The sequence below is a fragment of the Pelophylax lessonae genome (assembly GCF_965119305.1).
Source record: "Pelophylax lessonae genome assembly, chromosome: 3".
Classification (NCBI taxonomy): Eukaryota; Metazoa; Chordata; class Amphibia; order Anura; family Ranidae; genus Pelophylax; species Pelophylax lessonae.
In genome coordinates this window covers 323,734,420-323,747,447 of record NC_138770.1, presented here as the reverse complement: position 1 = coordinate 323,747,447, position 13,028 = coordinate 323,734,420, and the positions used below count along the sequence as shown (strand labels likewise).

Here is a 13,028-nt window from a genome sequence, read left to right as displayed (position 1 = left end):
CTCGGATACTCTGATGACGGGTACTCGGGTACTCTGATGACGGGTACTCGGGTACTCTGACAGGTACTCGGGTACTCTGATGACAGGTACTCGGGTACTCTGATGTCGGGTACTCTGATGACAGGTACTCGGGTACTCTGACAGGTACTCGGGTACTCTGATGACAGGTACTCGGGTACTCTGAGAATAAAATAGAGATTATTGCGCTAACTTAAAAAATGTAAGCAGCTGACATCAATCACTGAACTAAGGAGAGTGATAAATCAATAAATACAAAAATATGTGCAGCGCTAGAAGAAAAAAATTCCCAACAAAATAAATTGTCCAATCGCAGGAAACATTCCACAAGTAACGTAAACAATTGATGGTGAGGAAAAGTCCAATATATAATGGTGCAAATCATATATAAGTGCAGCAAATCCCGTCACCAGTGAAGGTAGAAATATATTGCGCTCACCAGATGGATGGGACCCCAAAACACCTTATAGTGTAGGAGTCAAACAGGCTTAAAAATGATGGAGTGTCCCCACAGATTTTTCACCGATTCCAACGGCAACCATGCAAATCTCCGGTAGATGGAATAGTTCAGAGATTCCCCTTCCACATGGTGGGTGGTAAAACCGAAAAAAATGGAGGGACATATAGCGTAATATTGCTAAAATCAATTTAATATCAATAAAGCTGATACACTTACAGACATCCGTGAAAGACAGGCATATAAGATGTAAAACAGCTGGGCTGACCAAGTCCTCTTTACATGTTTCGGCATAAATGCCTTTTTCAAAAGATAAAGTCAGCAGGTAGCCAGTGTTCATATATATATAGAGGTAGAATTAATTGGGTACACCTGTAGGAAGTAGGCAGTGGACTGCATGGAAACTGGAAGTAAAACCGGCGTGCGTTCCAAGCCTCACTATGGTATAGCGCCAAAAATGAAGTCTATTAAATCATAAGGGGAAACAGGAAGTGATGAAATGCCTGGAGGGGATGGCATTAGCCATCGTACACCCCAAGCCTCTTTCTGAATTGTAAGACAGGAAATGCTGACATCACATCCGGGAATAGGCGGAAGTGATGTCAGCGTCAAAACATCGAGGGGGGACGGCATTTAACCATCATCAACCCCAAGCCTCCATCTGAAGTGTAAGACCGGATATGCCGACATCACATCCGGGACTGGGCGGAAGTGATGTCAGCACGGCAAGGCGGACCGCTTTACCGGAAGTTGGGGCATATCAATGCACCAGGTCAACAAAACAGAAATGGAGACAACTCAGATTGGCCGATTCAGCGAGTAGTGAATATCGCCAATAAGAGAACAAAAAAAAGGGGGAGAATAAAAAGATGACGTTACAGTTAAACAGCGCCAACAAAAAAGGGGAGAGGAAAAAATCGGTTTAGTTATCTAAACCATAATATATCAACATAGTGGGCTCAAACCAACTAAACCGATTTTTTCCTCTCCCCTTTTTTGTTGGCGCTGTTTAACTATAACGTCATCTTTTTATTCTCCCCCTTTTTTTTGTTCTCTTATTGGCGATATTCACTACTCGCTGAATCGGCCAATCTGAGTTGTCTCCATTTCTGTTTTGTTGACCTGGTGCATTGATATGCCCCAACTTCCGGTAAAGCGGTCCGCCTTGCCGTGCTGACATCACTTCCGCCCAGTCCCGGATGTGATGTCGGCATATCCGGTCTTACACTTCAGATGGAGGCTTGGGGTTGATGATGGTTAAATGCCGTCCCCCCTCGATGTTTTGACGCTGACATCACTTCCGCCTATTCCCGGATGTGATGTCAGCATTTCCTGTCTTACAATTCAGAAAGAGGCTTGGGGTGTACGATGGCTAATGCCATCCCCTCCAGGCATTTCATCACTTCCTGTTTCCCCTTATGATTTAATAGACTTCATTTTTGGCGCTATACCATAGTGAGGCTTGGAACGCACGCCGGTTTTACTTCCGGTTTCCATGCAGTCCACTGCCTACTTCCTACAGGTGTACCAAATTAATTCTACCTCTATATATATATGAACACTGGCTACCTGCTGACTTTATCTTTTGAAAAAGGCATTTATGCCGAAACATGTAAAGAGGACTTGGTCAGCCCAGCTGTTTTACATCTTATATGCCTGTCTTTCACGGATGTCTGTAAGTGTATCAGCTTTATTGATATTAAATTGATTTTAGCAATATTACGCTATATGTCCCTCCATTTTTTTCGGTTTTACCACCCACCATGTGGAAGGGGAATCTCTGAACTATTCCATCTACCGGAGATTTGCATGGTTGCCGTTGGAATCGGTGAAAAATCTGTGGGGACACTCCATCATTTTTAAGCCTGTTTGACTCCTACACTATAAGGTGTTTTGGGGTCCCATCCATCTGGTGAGCGCAATATATTTCTACCTTCACTGGTGACGGGATTTGCTGCACTTATATATGATTTGCACCATTATATATTGGACTTTTCCTCACCATCAATTGTTTACGTTACTTGTGGAATGTTTCCTGCGATTGGACAATTTATTTTGTTGGGAATTTTTTTCTTCTAGCGCTGCACATATTTTTGTATTTACTCGGGTACTCTGATGACAGGTACTCGGGTACTTTGAGTACCTGTCAACGGAGTACCCGTCATCAGAGTACCTGAGTACCTGTCACCTACCCATCAGAGTACCCAAGTATCTTCCACCTGCTCATCAGAGTACCTGACGCCTGAAGTACCCAAGTACTTGCCGCCTGCTCATCAGTACCCATCACTACTCATCAGTACTCATCAGTACCTATCACGTATCAGTACTGATCATCAGTACCCCTCAGTACAGTATCACCTATCACCTATCAGTCAGTGAGTACTACTCATCAGTACCTATCACCTGCCTGTCACCTGCCCATCAGAGTACCCGAGTACCTGTCACCTGCCTATCGGAGTACCCGAGTACCTGCCACCTGCTCATCAGTACCAGAGTACCTGTCACCTGCCCAACAAAGTACCCGAGTACCTGTCACCCTTCATACAGCCACCATGTCCAAGTCCAAAAAGGTTTATATACGTCGTCCGTTTAAACCTAAATACCGGTGTTATGGCAGCAGATAGCTGCAATAACCCTGGTATTTTTTTAAACGGTGGACAGTTGGCTTTCCGATAAGGGTGGTCCCAGCGGCGGATTCGCCGTGGGATCACCCTTCCGGGATGGCGGAAGAGGCGCCCCCCCCCTCCCGACGCGTTCCGGTCCTTTTCCCCGCTTACCGGACCCGCCGGCAGCGGGGAAAACGATCCGGTCCCGAATCCTCACAGACAGGATGTCGAGTTTGCCCTCACTTGACTCTATGGTCTTGGAGGACCGGAGCTACGGAAAATGTTGTTGCCTAGCAACCGGTTTAAAGGTCCTTTTTTTTTTTTTTTTTTCATTTTATATTATAATTATTTTTTTTTTTTTTTTCTATCTTTTAGTGTACTTGTGAGATCTGAGGACTTTTTGACCCCAGATCTCACAAAAAAGAGGTCCTGTCGTGCCTATTTCTATTACGAGGAATATTTACATTTCTTTTAATAGAAATAAAAATGATCAATTTTTTTTTTTTTAAACGGTGTAAAAATAAAAAATAATAAATAAAATAAATAGTAACAAAAAAAAAAAAAAAATTAAAGCGCCCTGTCCCCGTTAGCTCGCGCGCAGATATGTAAACGGTGTTCAAACCACACATGTGAGGTATCGCCCTGATCGTTAGAGCAAGGGGAATAATGTGAGCCCTAGACCTCCTCTGTAACTCAAAGATGGCAACCTGTAGAAATTTTTAAATTGTCGCCTATGGGGATTTTTAAGTACCAAAGTTTGTCACCATTCCGTGAGCGTGCGCAATTTTGAAACATGACATGTTGGATATCTATTTACTCGGCGTAACATTATCTTTCACATTATGGAAAAAAATTGGGCTAACTTTACTGGTTTCTTATTTTTTAATTAAAAAAAGTGAATTTTTTCCAAAAAAATTGCGTTTGGAAGACCGCTACGCAAATACGGTGTGATAAAAAATATTGCAATAATCTCCATTTTATTCTCTAGGGTCTCTGCTAAAAAAAAAATATATAATGTTTGGGGGTTCTAAGCAGTTTTCTAGCAAAACAACTGATTTTAGCTTGTAAACACCAAATGTCAAAAATAGGCCTAGGCAAGTGGCTAGGATGCATGATGATGCTCCTTGGATGTTAGGCCCCTCTATATGGCTAGGCTGTGAAAAAGTCTCACACATGCGGTATTGCCATACTCAGGAGGAGTGGCAGAATGTATTTTGGGGTGTCATTTTTGCTGTGTACATGCTATGTGTTAGGAATATCCTATAAATTGACAACTTTGTGTAAAAAAAAAAAGTTTTCATTTTTTTCCCACATTTTCCAAAAACCTGTGGAAAAAAATGATATGTTCAAACGACCCATAATGCCTCATAGAATATACGTTGGAGTGTTTGCTTTCCAAAATGGGGTAATTTTGTGGACTTTTCCATTGTATTGGTGCTCTAGGGCCTTGAAAAGTGTGATAGGTAGTAAGAAAGTTTTATGTGTATTTATGCTCCTAGATCGCCTGAATGTGCTTCTTGGACGTGGAGTCTCTTTTTGTGGCCAGGCTGTGTAAAAGTCTCACACATGTGGTATCGCCATACTCGGAAGGAGTAGCAGAATGTATTTTTGGGTGTAATTTTTGCTGTGTACATGCTATGTGTTAGAAATAGCTTATAAATTGACAACTTTGTGGGAAAAAAAAGAAAAAAAAATTTTTTCTTCATTTTCCCAAGAATTGTGGGAAAAAATTACAACTTCAAAAAACTCACCATGCCTCTTACTAAATACCTTGGACTGTCTACTTTACAAAAAGGGGTCATTTGGTCGGTATTTGTACTGTCCTGACATTTCAGGGCCTCAAGAAAGGAGATAGGCAGTCAGTACATCTGGTGTGATCAATTTTCAGTAATTGGTACCATAGCTTCTAGACTCAATAACTTTCACACAGACTAAATAATATACACTAATTTGGGTTAATTTTACCAGAGACATGTAGCAGTATACATTTTGGCCCAAATGTATGAAGAAAATTTTATTTTTTGCAAAATTTCATAATTGAAACTAAAAAAAAGTGTTTTTTTTTCAAAATTTTTGCTCTTTTTTTGCATATATCACGAAAAAAAAATACCCCAGTTGTGATCAAATACCACTAAAAGAAAGCTCTATTTGTGTGAAAAAAATGATAAAAATTTTGTTTGGTTATAGTGTAGCATGACTGAGCAATTGTCATTCAAAGTGTGAGAGTGCTGAAAGCTGAAAATTGGTCTGGGCAGGAAGGGTGTCAAACTGCTCTGTATGGAAGCGGTTAAAGTCTCACGCATGTGGTATCCCTGTACTCAGCAAAGCAGCAAAATTAATTTTTGGGTGTAATTCCAAATATAACCATGGCATGTGTGAGCAATATATAATTTCAATGACAACTTTGTGTATCAGTGTAAAAAATATATATATATTTAATGAGCTCAACACGCCTCTTAGCAAGTTCCTTGGGGTGTCTACTTTCCAAAATGGGGTAATTTGGGGGGGGGGGGGCATTTTAGCATCTCAAGAAATTGGATAGGCAGCTAAAAAGTAAAAGCTGTGCAAATTCCAGTATATATATATATATATATATATATATAAATATATATATATATATACATATATATATACACACCATAGTTTGTAAATGCTATAACTTTTGCGCAAACCAATAAAAATACGCTTATTCAATTTTTTTTTACCAAAGACATGTAGCTGAATACATTTTGGTCTAAATGTATGACAAAAATTGAGTTTATTGGATATTTTTATAACAAAAAGTAGAAAATAAGATTTTTTTTTAAATGTTCATTCTTTTTTTGTTTATATTGCAACAAATAAAAACCCCAGTGGTGATCAAATACCACCGAAAGAAAGGTCTATTTGTGGGAAAAAAGGACATACATTTTGTTTAGTTAAAGTGTTGCATGACTGTGTATTTAACAGTTAAAGTAGAGCAATGTTATTGCAAAAAATGCTCTGGTCAGGAAGAGGGTGAAACCTTCCAGAGCTGAAGTGGGTAAGGGCTACTTTGGTTCCGCTAAGTTACCCTAGCTATTATGGATGTTTTGCACATGATGCCAACTGGTGGTTACTGGTTTCTTTACTTTTCTTCTTCATCTGGTGTTTTTCCCTATCTTTTTTCTTTTCCTTGCCCTCTTTCTTTTTCTTTACTTCATACGTCTCTTCCTTGTTTTCCTGTCTCCTTTTTGAGGGATATTAAGATACTGAGTACTAAAACATGGCTTTTGAACTATTGGATATTTAATGTACCGGTAACTGAAGTTTTGTGAAAAAACACTTAGCTTTGTTCCTCACTTATCTTATCCTCTTTGTTGTGTAACTTTCTTGCACCGTGTAAAATCCTCGAATAAAAATGATCTGAATAAGAAAAAAATTGATTCTATTTAATATTATTGAATATTGTTCCATACAGGTTAATTTACTAAAGGCAAATAGACTCTACGCTTTGCAAGTGCAGTTTCCACTCTGCAAATTAATATGTTCCAGAGCTTAGTAAAATTGGTTCACTTTGCAAAAAAATGCCCAATCACATGCAAGTAAAACAATAAAAAAAATGAATTTTTGCCTTTACATGACTGGATGATGGAAGTCAGCAGAGCTTCCCTATACTTGCTAAAGCTCTGGAGCAAATGCCCTTGCTTGCAAAGTGCACAGTCTATTTACAAATACTGTAGTAAATCAACTGTACGGTATGTCTTATGCCTAAAAGAAAAAATCATATTCAACAACAACAACATAAAATGCACCATCATTTTCTTTGTCAACATATCATTTTAACATATGGGTATATGCTTATTTCCTTTGCAGCATATGCACTCAAGAAATGCCAACCACCAGCGCCTGTGCCAGATGCTGACTTTATTTCTGACAATGAGGACTTTGAAATAGGTATCATGAATTCTTTTGTAATTTATTTTTTTACATAATGTATAAATATGTTCATATAAATGTTTGCAATTTTAAAAAGTGTGGAAAAAATAGAGGTTCCTGCACATATACATCTATTGTGTTAAGTGTCCAAGGAGCAAGAATCCAGTTGGACCTCTGGCACGTCATCCGTGTATTCCAAAACTCTTCACTGGTTAGCGAGGCATTGAAATGCATCTAAATCCAAAAACAAAAATATATTATACTGCAAGCTTACCAGTCCTTAAATGTGGTAGCTGCATTACTATACATTAAGCAGTCCATAGATGATTCCGTTTTTTTTGTTCAGTCAGCGGGTTGATAAAAAAAAAAAACTGAGCTGATTCCCCCATCCGCATGAGGAATAACTCCATCTGAGCTATTGTGTTTGAACGGCGGAGAGACACTGAGACTTATGGCTATAGCTGGTAACTCTGATCGAACAGAATTTATCCAACAGGCTGGTTGCAAAAAAGGCAATCACTACATACACTTCTGTACAACCACTGTCCCCATACATGGATCAAAATATGGGCAGTCCCTGCTAAACTGGATGAATTTCACTCCATATATGGCCAGTTTTAGTCCCTATATCTTCATCTGGTGATTCTGCAAATAAGAAAATTACTGTCCCTTTATGTATAAATGTATTTCTCTGTTGGGATAGCCTTTATTGTGGGAACTGATAGTTCACAGTAGAAAGATAAGGCCGACTGTTGACTGGCCCTACACATTACATAGTTACATAGTCAGTAAAGCTTGTTCATCTCCTTTACATAGTAGCTTGTGGGAATTGATAGTTTACAGTATAAAGATAAGGATTTTTTTTTTTGCTTCCTTTTAAGCTTACATGAAATGACAAGGTCACTGCATATCAGGAAAGTTTAAAAGTTGTTTTCCATACATGCTAAAAATGTTCCTAACCTAAAAAATAAAAATGTATGCCTAATCCAAGGTCTGGTAAGCTATAATACATTGTTTTAGTTTTTGGGTTTAAATACACTTTAAGGAAGACTAAAGTACTTGTAGACAGAGCTTGGTGCCCGTTTTCAAATGGTTAGCTTAACCTTGTAACTTCAGGGGGGGTTTTATGTACGCTCCCAGCAGCTGCAGCCACCGAGGTGTATAACCAACATGTGTAAATATGACAGGCTAACTGTCAACTGTCAAATGGAAGCATTACAATCCCTCTTGTGTGCACTGCCACCATATTTCCCAGCTCCACACATTGAATAGCTACATAGTCGAGAAAGGCTGAAAAAATACACCAGTCCATCCAGTTCAACCTGTATGGGTGTGTGTGTGTGTATGTGTTTATGTCAATAGTAAATCATATCCTTGCATGTTGTGATCATTAAGATGCCCATCTAATTATTTTTTTAAATGAGCAACACTGCCTGCTGATACCGCTGCTTGTGGAAGATAATTCCACATCCTTACAACCCTCTATGCAGATTACGATTAAACTGTATATTTTTAATTTGCAAGCTGCTGTGCCACCGTATATATCAGTGGTGGGTGGGCAGTGGCACTGCAGTGGGCACAGTACACTCTCTGTGGACCTGACAGTCACTGGCAGCCCAGGCAACTGCAATTATAAAAAAATATATATATTTTTAATTTGCAAGCTGCTGTGCCACCGTATATATCAGTGGTGGGTGGGCAGTGGCACTGAAGTGGGCACAGTACACTCTCTGTGGACCTGACAGTCACTGCCAGCCCAGGCAACTGCAATTATAAAAAAATATATATATTTTTAATTTGCAAGCTGCTGTGCCACCGTATATATCGGTGGTGGGTGGGCAGTGGCACTGCAGTGGGCACAGTACACTCTCTTTGGACCTGACAGTCACTGGCAGCCCAGGCAACTGCAATTATAAAAAAATATATATATATATATATTTTTAATTTGCAAGCTGCTGTGCCACCGAATATATCAGTGGTGGGTGGGCAGTGGCACTGCAGTGGGCACAGTACACTCTCTGTGGACCTGACAGTCATTGGCAGCCCAGGCAACTGCAATTATAAAAAAATATAAATATTTTTAATTTGCAAGCTGCTGTGCCACCGTATATATCAGTGGTGGGTGGGCAGTGGCACTGCAGTGGGCACAGTACACTCTCTGTGGACCTGACAGTCACTGGCAGCCCAGGCAACTGCAATTATAAAAAAATATATATATTTTTAATTTGCAAGCTGCTGTGCCACCGTATATATCAGTGGTGGGTGGGCAGTGGCACTGCAGTGGGCACAGTACACTCTCTGTGGACCTGACAGTCACTGGCAGCCCAGGCAACTGCAATTATAAAAAAATATATATAATTTTAATTTACAAGCTGCTGTGCCACCGTATATATCAGTGGTGGGTGGGCAGTGGCACTGCAGTGGGCACAGTACACTCTCTGTGGACCTGACAGTCACTGGCAGCCCAGGCAACTGCAATTATAAAATATATATATATATATATTTTTAATTTGCAAGCTGCTGTGCCACCGTATATATCAGTGGTGGGTGAGCAGTGGCACTGCAGTGGGCACAGTACACTCTCTGTGGACCTGACAGTCACTGGCAGCCCAGGCAACTGCAATTATAAAAAAATATATATATTTTTAATTTGCAAGCTGCTGTGCCACCGTATATATCAGTGGTGGGTGGGCAGTGGCACTGCAGTGGGCACAGTACACTATCTGTGGACCTGACAGTCACTGGCAGCCCAGGCAACTGCAATTATAAAAAAATATATATATTTTTAATTTGCAAGCTGCTGTGCCACCTTATATATCAGTGGTGGGTGGGCAGTGGCACTGCAGTGGGCACAGTACACTCTCTGTGGACCTGACAGTCACTGGCAGCCCAGGCAACTGCAATTATAAAAAAATATATATATTTTTAATTTGCAAGCTGCTGTGCCACCGTATATATCAGTGGTGGGTGGGCAGTGGCACTGCAGTGGGCACAGTACACTCTCTGTGGACCTGACAGTCACTGGCAGCCCAGGCAACTGCAATTATAAAAAAATATATATAATTTTAATTTACAAGCTGCTGTGCCACCGTATATATCAGTGGTGGGTGGGCAGTGGCACTGCAGTGGGCACAGTACACTCTCTGTGGACCTGACAGTCACTGGCAGCCCAGGCAACTGCAATTATAAAATATATATATATATATATTTTTAATTTGCAAGCTGCTGTGCCACCGTATATATCAGTGGTGGGTGAGCAGTGGCACTGCAGTGGGCACAGTACACTCTCTGTGGACCTGACAGTCACTGGCAGCCCAGGCAACTGCAATTATAAAAAAATATATATATTTTTAATTTGCAAGCTGCTGTGCCACCGTATATATCAGTGGTGGGTGGGCAGTGGCACTGCAGTGGGCACAGTACACTATCTGTGGACCTGACAGTCACTGGCAGCCCAGGCAACTGCAATTATAAAAAAATATATATATTTTTAATTTGCAAGCTGCTGTGCCACCTTATATATCAGTGGTGGGTGGGCAGTGGCACTGCAGTGGGCACAGTACACTCTCTGTGGACCTGACAGTCACTGGCAGCCCAGGCAACTGCAATTATAAAAAATATATTTTTTTTCAATTTGCAACAAGATGCTGTGCCACCGTATATATATCAGTGGTGGGCACTGAAGTGGGTACAGTACACTCTGTGGACCTGACACTCACTGCAATTATGACAGAGGAAAAAAAATATTTTTTAAAATGCAAGGTACTGTGCCTGTGCCACCCCAAAATGAGTGTGGTGTGCACACAGTACAGTCTGTGGTGGGTCTGTGGCCTCTCACACACAGCGGGCAGGCAACTGCAGTGCACAATAGATATATATAAAAAAAAAATACTCAAATACCAGCCCTAAAAAGGGCTTTTGGGAAAATTGTGGCAATATCTAATGAAGCAGTCCTCTCCCACTTGTAAAGGTATCTCTCTGTTTTATCCCATCTGCAATCGCCCCGAAGGGTTTAGGAAATATTCCTATGCTGCTTAAATGGGAAAAAGAGCTGGCTCGGTCTTTTTCGGTTGCCCAGTGGCTGGTGGCTTTTAAAGCTAACACTACGTCCTCGTCGTGCGTCGACCACTGGGACAACGCGCAGAAGATCCTACACAGGTATTACATGACCCCACATAGGCTACACGTGATGGATAACAATCTGTCACAGTGGTGCTGGAGAGAGTGTAGACAAGTCGGAAATCTAATGCACGTGTTATGGGAATGCCCCATCATTCAGCCCCTGTGGACGCAGATTGCATCTATTATATCCACACTGAGTGGGAACTCAGTTAGTATGAACCCAGCCTTGGCTCTTTTGAGTGTGGGTATTGACCAATTTCGAGCTGATTGCAGAACGATTGTAGCTCACTTACTATTTGCAATTAGAATAGCCTTGGCAAAACACTGGAAACTAACCTCTCCCCCCACAATAGGGGAAATCACGCATAGAGTCAATTATCAGTATGAAATGGAGAAACTACTAGCATACAAAGATCACAAAGTGTCTTCATTCCAATACAAATGGAAGGCATGGCTTAAAATGTTCCCTGACGTGGACTAGGTAGTCTGATTTAAAAATATGTTGTAATTATTTAAGGCTCTTGACTGGTGTCCTCTGGTGGTGAACCCAGATCCTTCCCTCTTACCCACCCCATCCCTCCCCTAGCCCTCTTTTATTTTATTTTTTCTTCTCGTTCCTTTCCCCCTCTGATTCAGCACAATGTTGAAAGTTTGCTAGAATGATAGCTCGTTGCCTTCCTTTCAGGAGAGCTTTTATTTTAGCATGAATTTGCTTTCTACTGGGCTCATCACCAGCTAGCGGCCTGGACCCCGGAGTGAGGGGGCAGGTAGTGGCAGCCCGCTTTCTCCAGTATGCGACGCTGGGGACTACCTGTTCACAGTATGTTCCCATTGGGGGGGACAGATAGTCCTCTTTTCACCTTCCCACTCCGTCCGGGTTCTAGGTCCGCTCTAGCCCAAGGTTTATTGAGATGCTGTTCTTACTGGTCTGCCTATAATACTATTATGGTTGGGGGTTCCCTATGTCGGGGGCTCTCAACGTTCCTTTTTGCTCATTGTCAATTTGTCTGTATTTGCACGTTTGAAGCTGCTGTTTATGCTTCTGTCTCTGTAACCACAACCTTAACCAATACTTTGTTATTACTGTATTATCTGAAAAACTTTCAATAAAAATTTAAGTTATAAAAAAAAAAGGGCTTTTGGGGACAATAGATATATATATATACAGTATATATATATATATATATATATATATATACAAAAAAAAAAACTCAAATACAAGCCCTAAGAAGGGCTTTTTGGGGTGCTGTCAGGATGCTGTCCTTACAGCAGGAGTGGACCAAGAACACTGACTAACAAGATCGGGAACACTGACTAACAACTGTCCCTAGCTATTAACAGCAGCAGCAACAGCAGCACTCTCCCTGCTCTCACTAACACACTGCTTCAGAATGATCTAAGATGGATGCTGCCCTTGCTTATTTATAGGAGGTGGGAGGGTGTGGGAGGGAGGTATGCTGATTGGCTGGAATGTGTCTGCTGACTGTGAGGTTCAGGGTCAAAGTTTGCCTCAATGATGTATTATAGGGGGCGGACCGAACATCGCATATGTTCGCCCGCAGCGGCAGACGCTAACAAGCGATGTTCGCCGGGAACTGTCCGCCGGCGAACAGTTCGGTACATCTCTAGTCACCAGTAAAGTATTTGTATGTCACTACCATGTCCCCTCTCAAGCATCTCTTCTCCAGAGAGAATAAGTTCAATGCTTCTAGTCCTTCCCCATAGCTGAGGTCCTCCAGTCCCTTTATTAGCTTTGTTGCCCTTCGCTGTACACTTTCTAGTTCCAGCATATCTTTCTTGAGGACTGGTGCCCAGAACTAGACGGCATACTCAAGATGCAGCCAAACCAGAGACTTGGAGAGTGGGAGAAATATTGTTTTATCTCTGGAGTAAATCCCCTTTTTAATGCATGCTAATTTTCTGTTGGC

The 13,028-nt window shown here is 41.2% G+C and overlaps 1 protein-coding gene across 1 annotated transcript in view; it reads left to right on the top strand.

The window, feature by feature from the left end:
- The window catches only part of CSMD1 (CUB and Sushi multiple domains 1), a 2,644,830-nt gene that overhangs the window by 2,285,577 nt on the left and 346,225 nt on the right, over positions 1 to 13,028 (top strand). Inside the window, exon 45 of the mRNA XM_082250071.1 lies at positions 6,916 to 6,996. Within this exon, the coding sequence (XP_082106197.1) occupies positions 6,916 to 6,996 (81 nt within the window). The remainder of the gene's footprint in view (positions 1 to 6,915; positions 6,997 to 13,028) is intronic.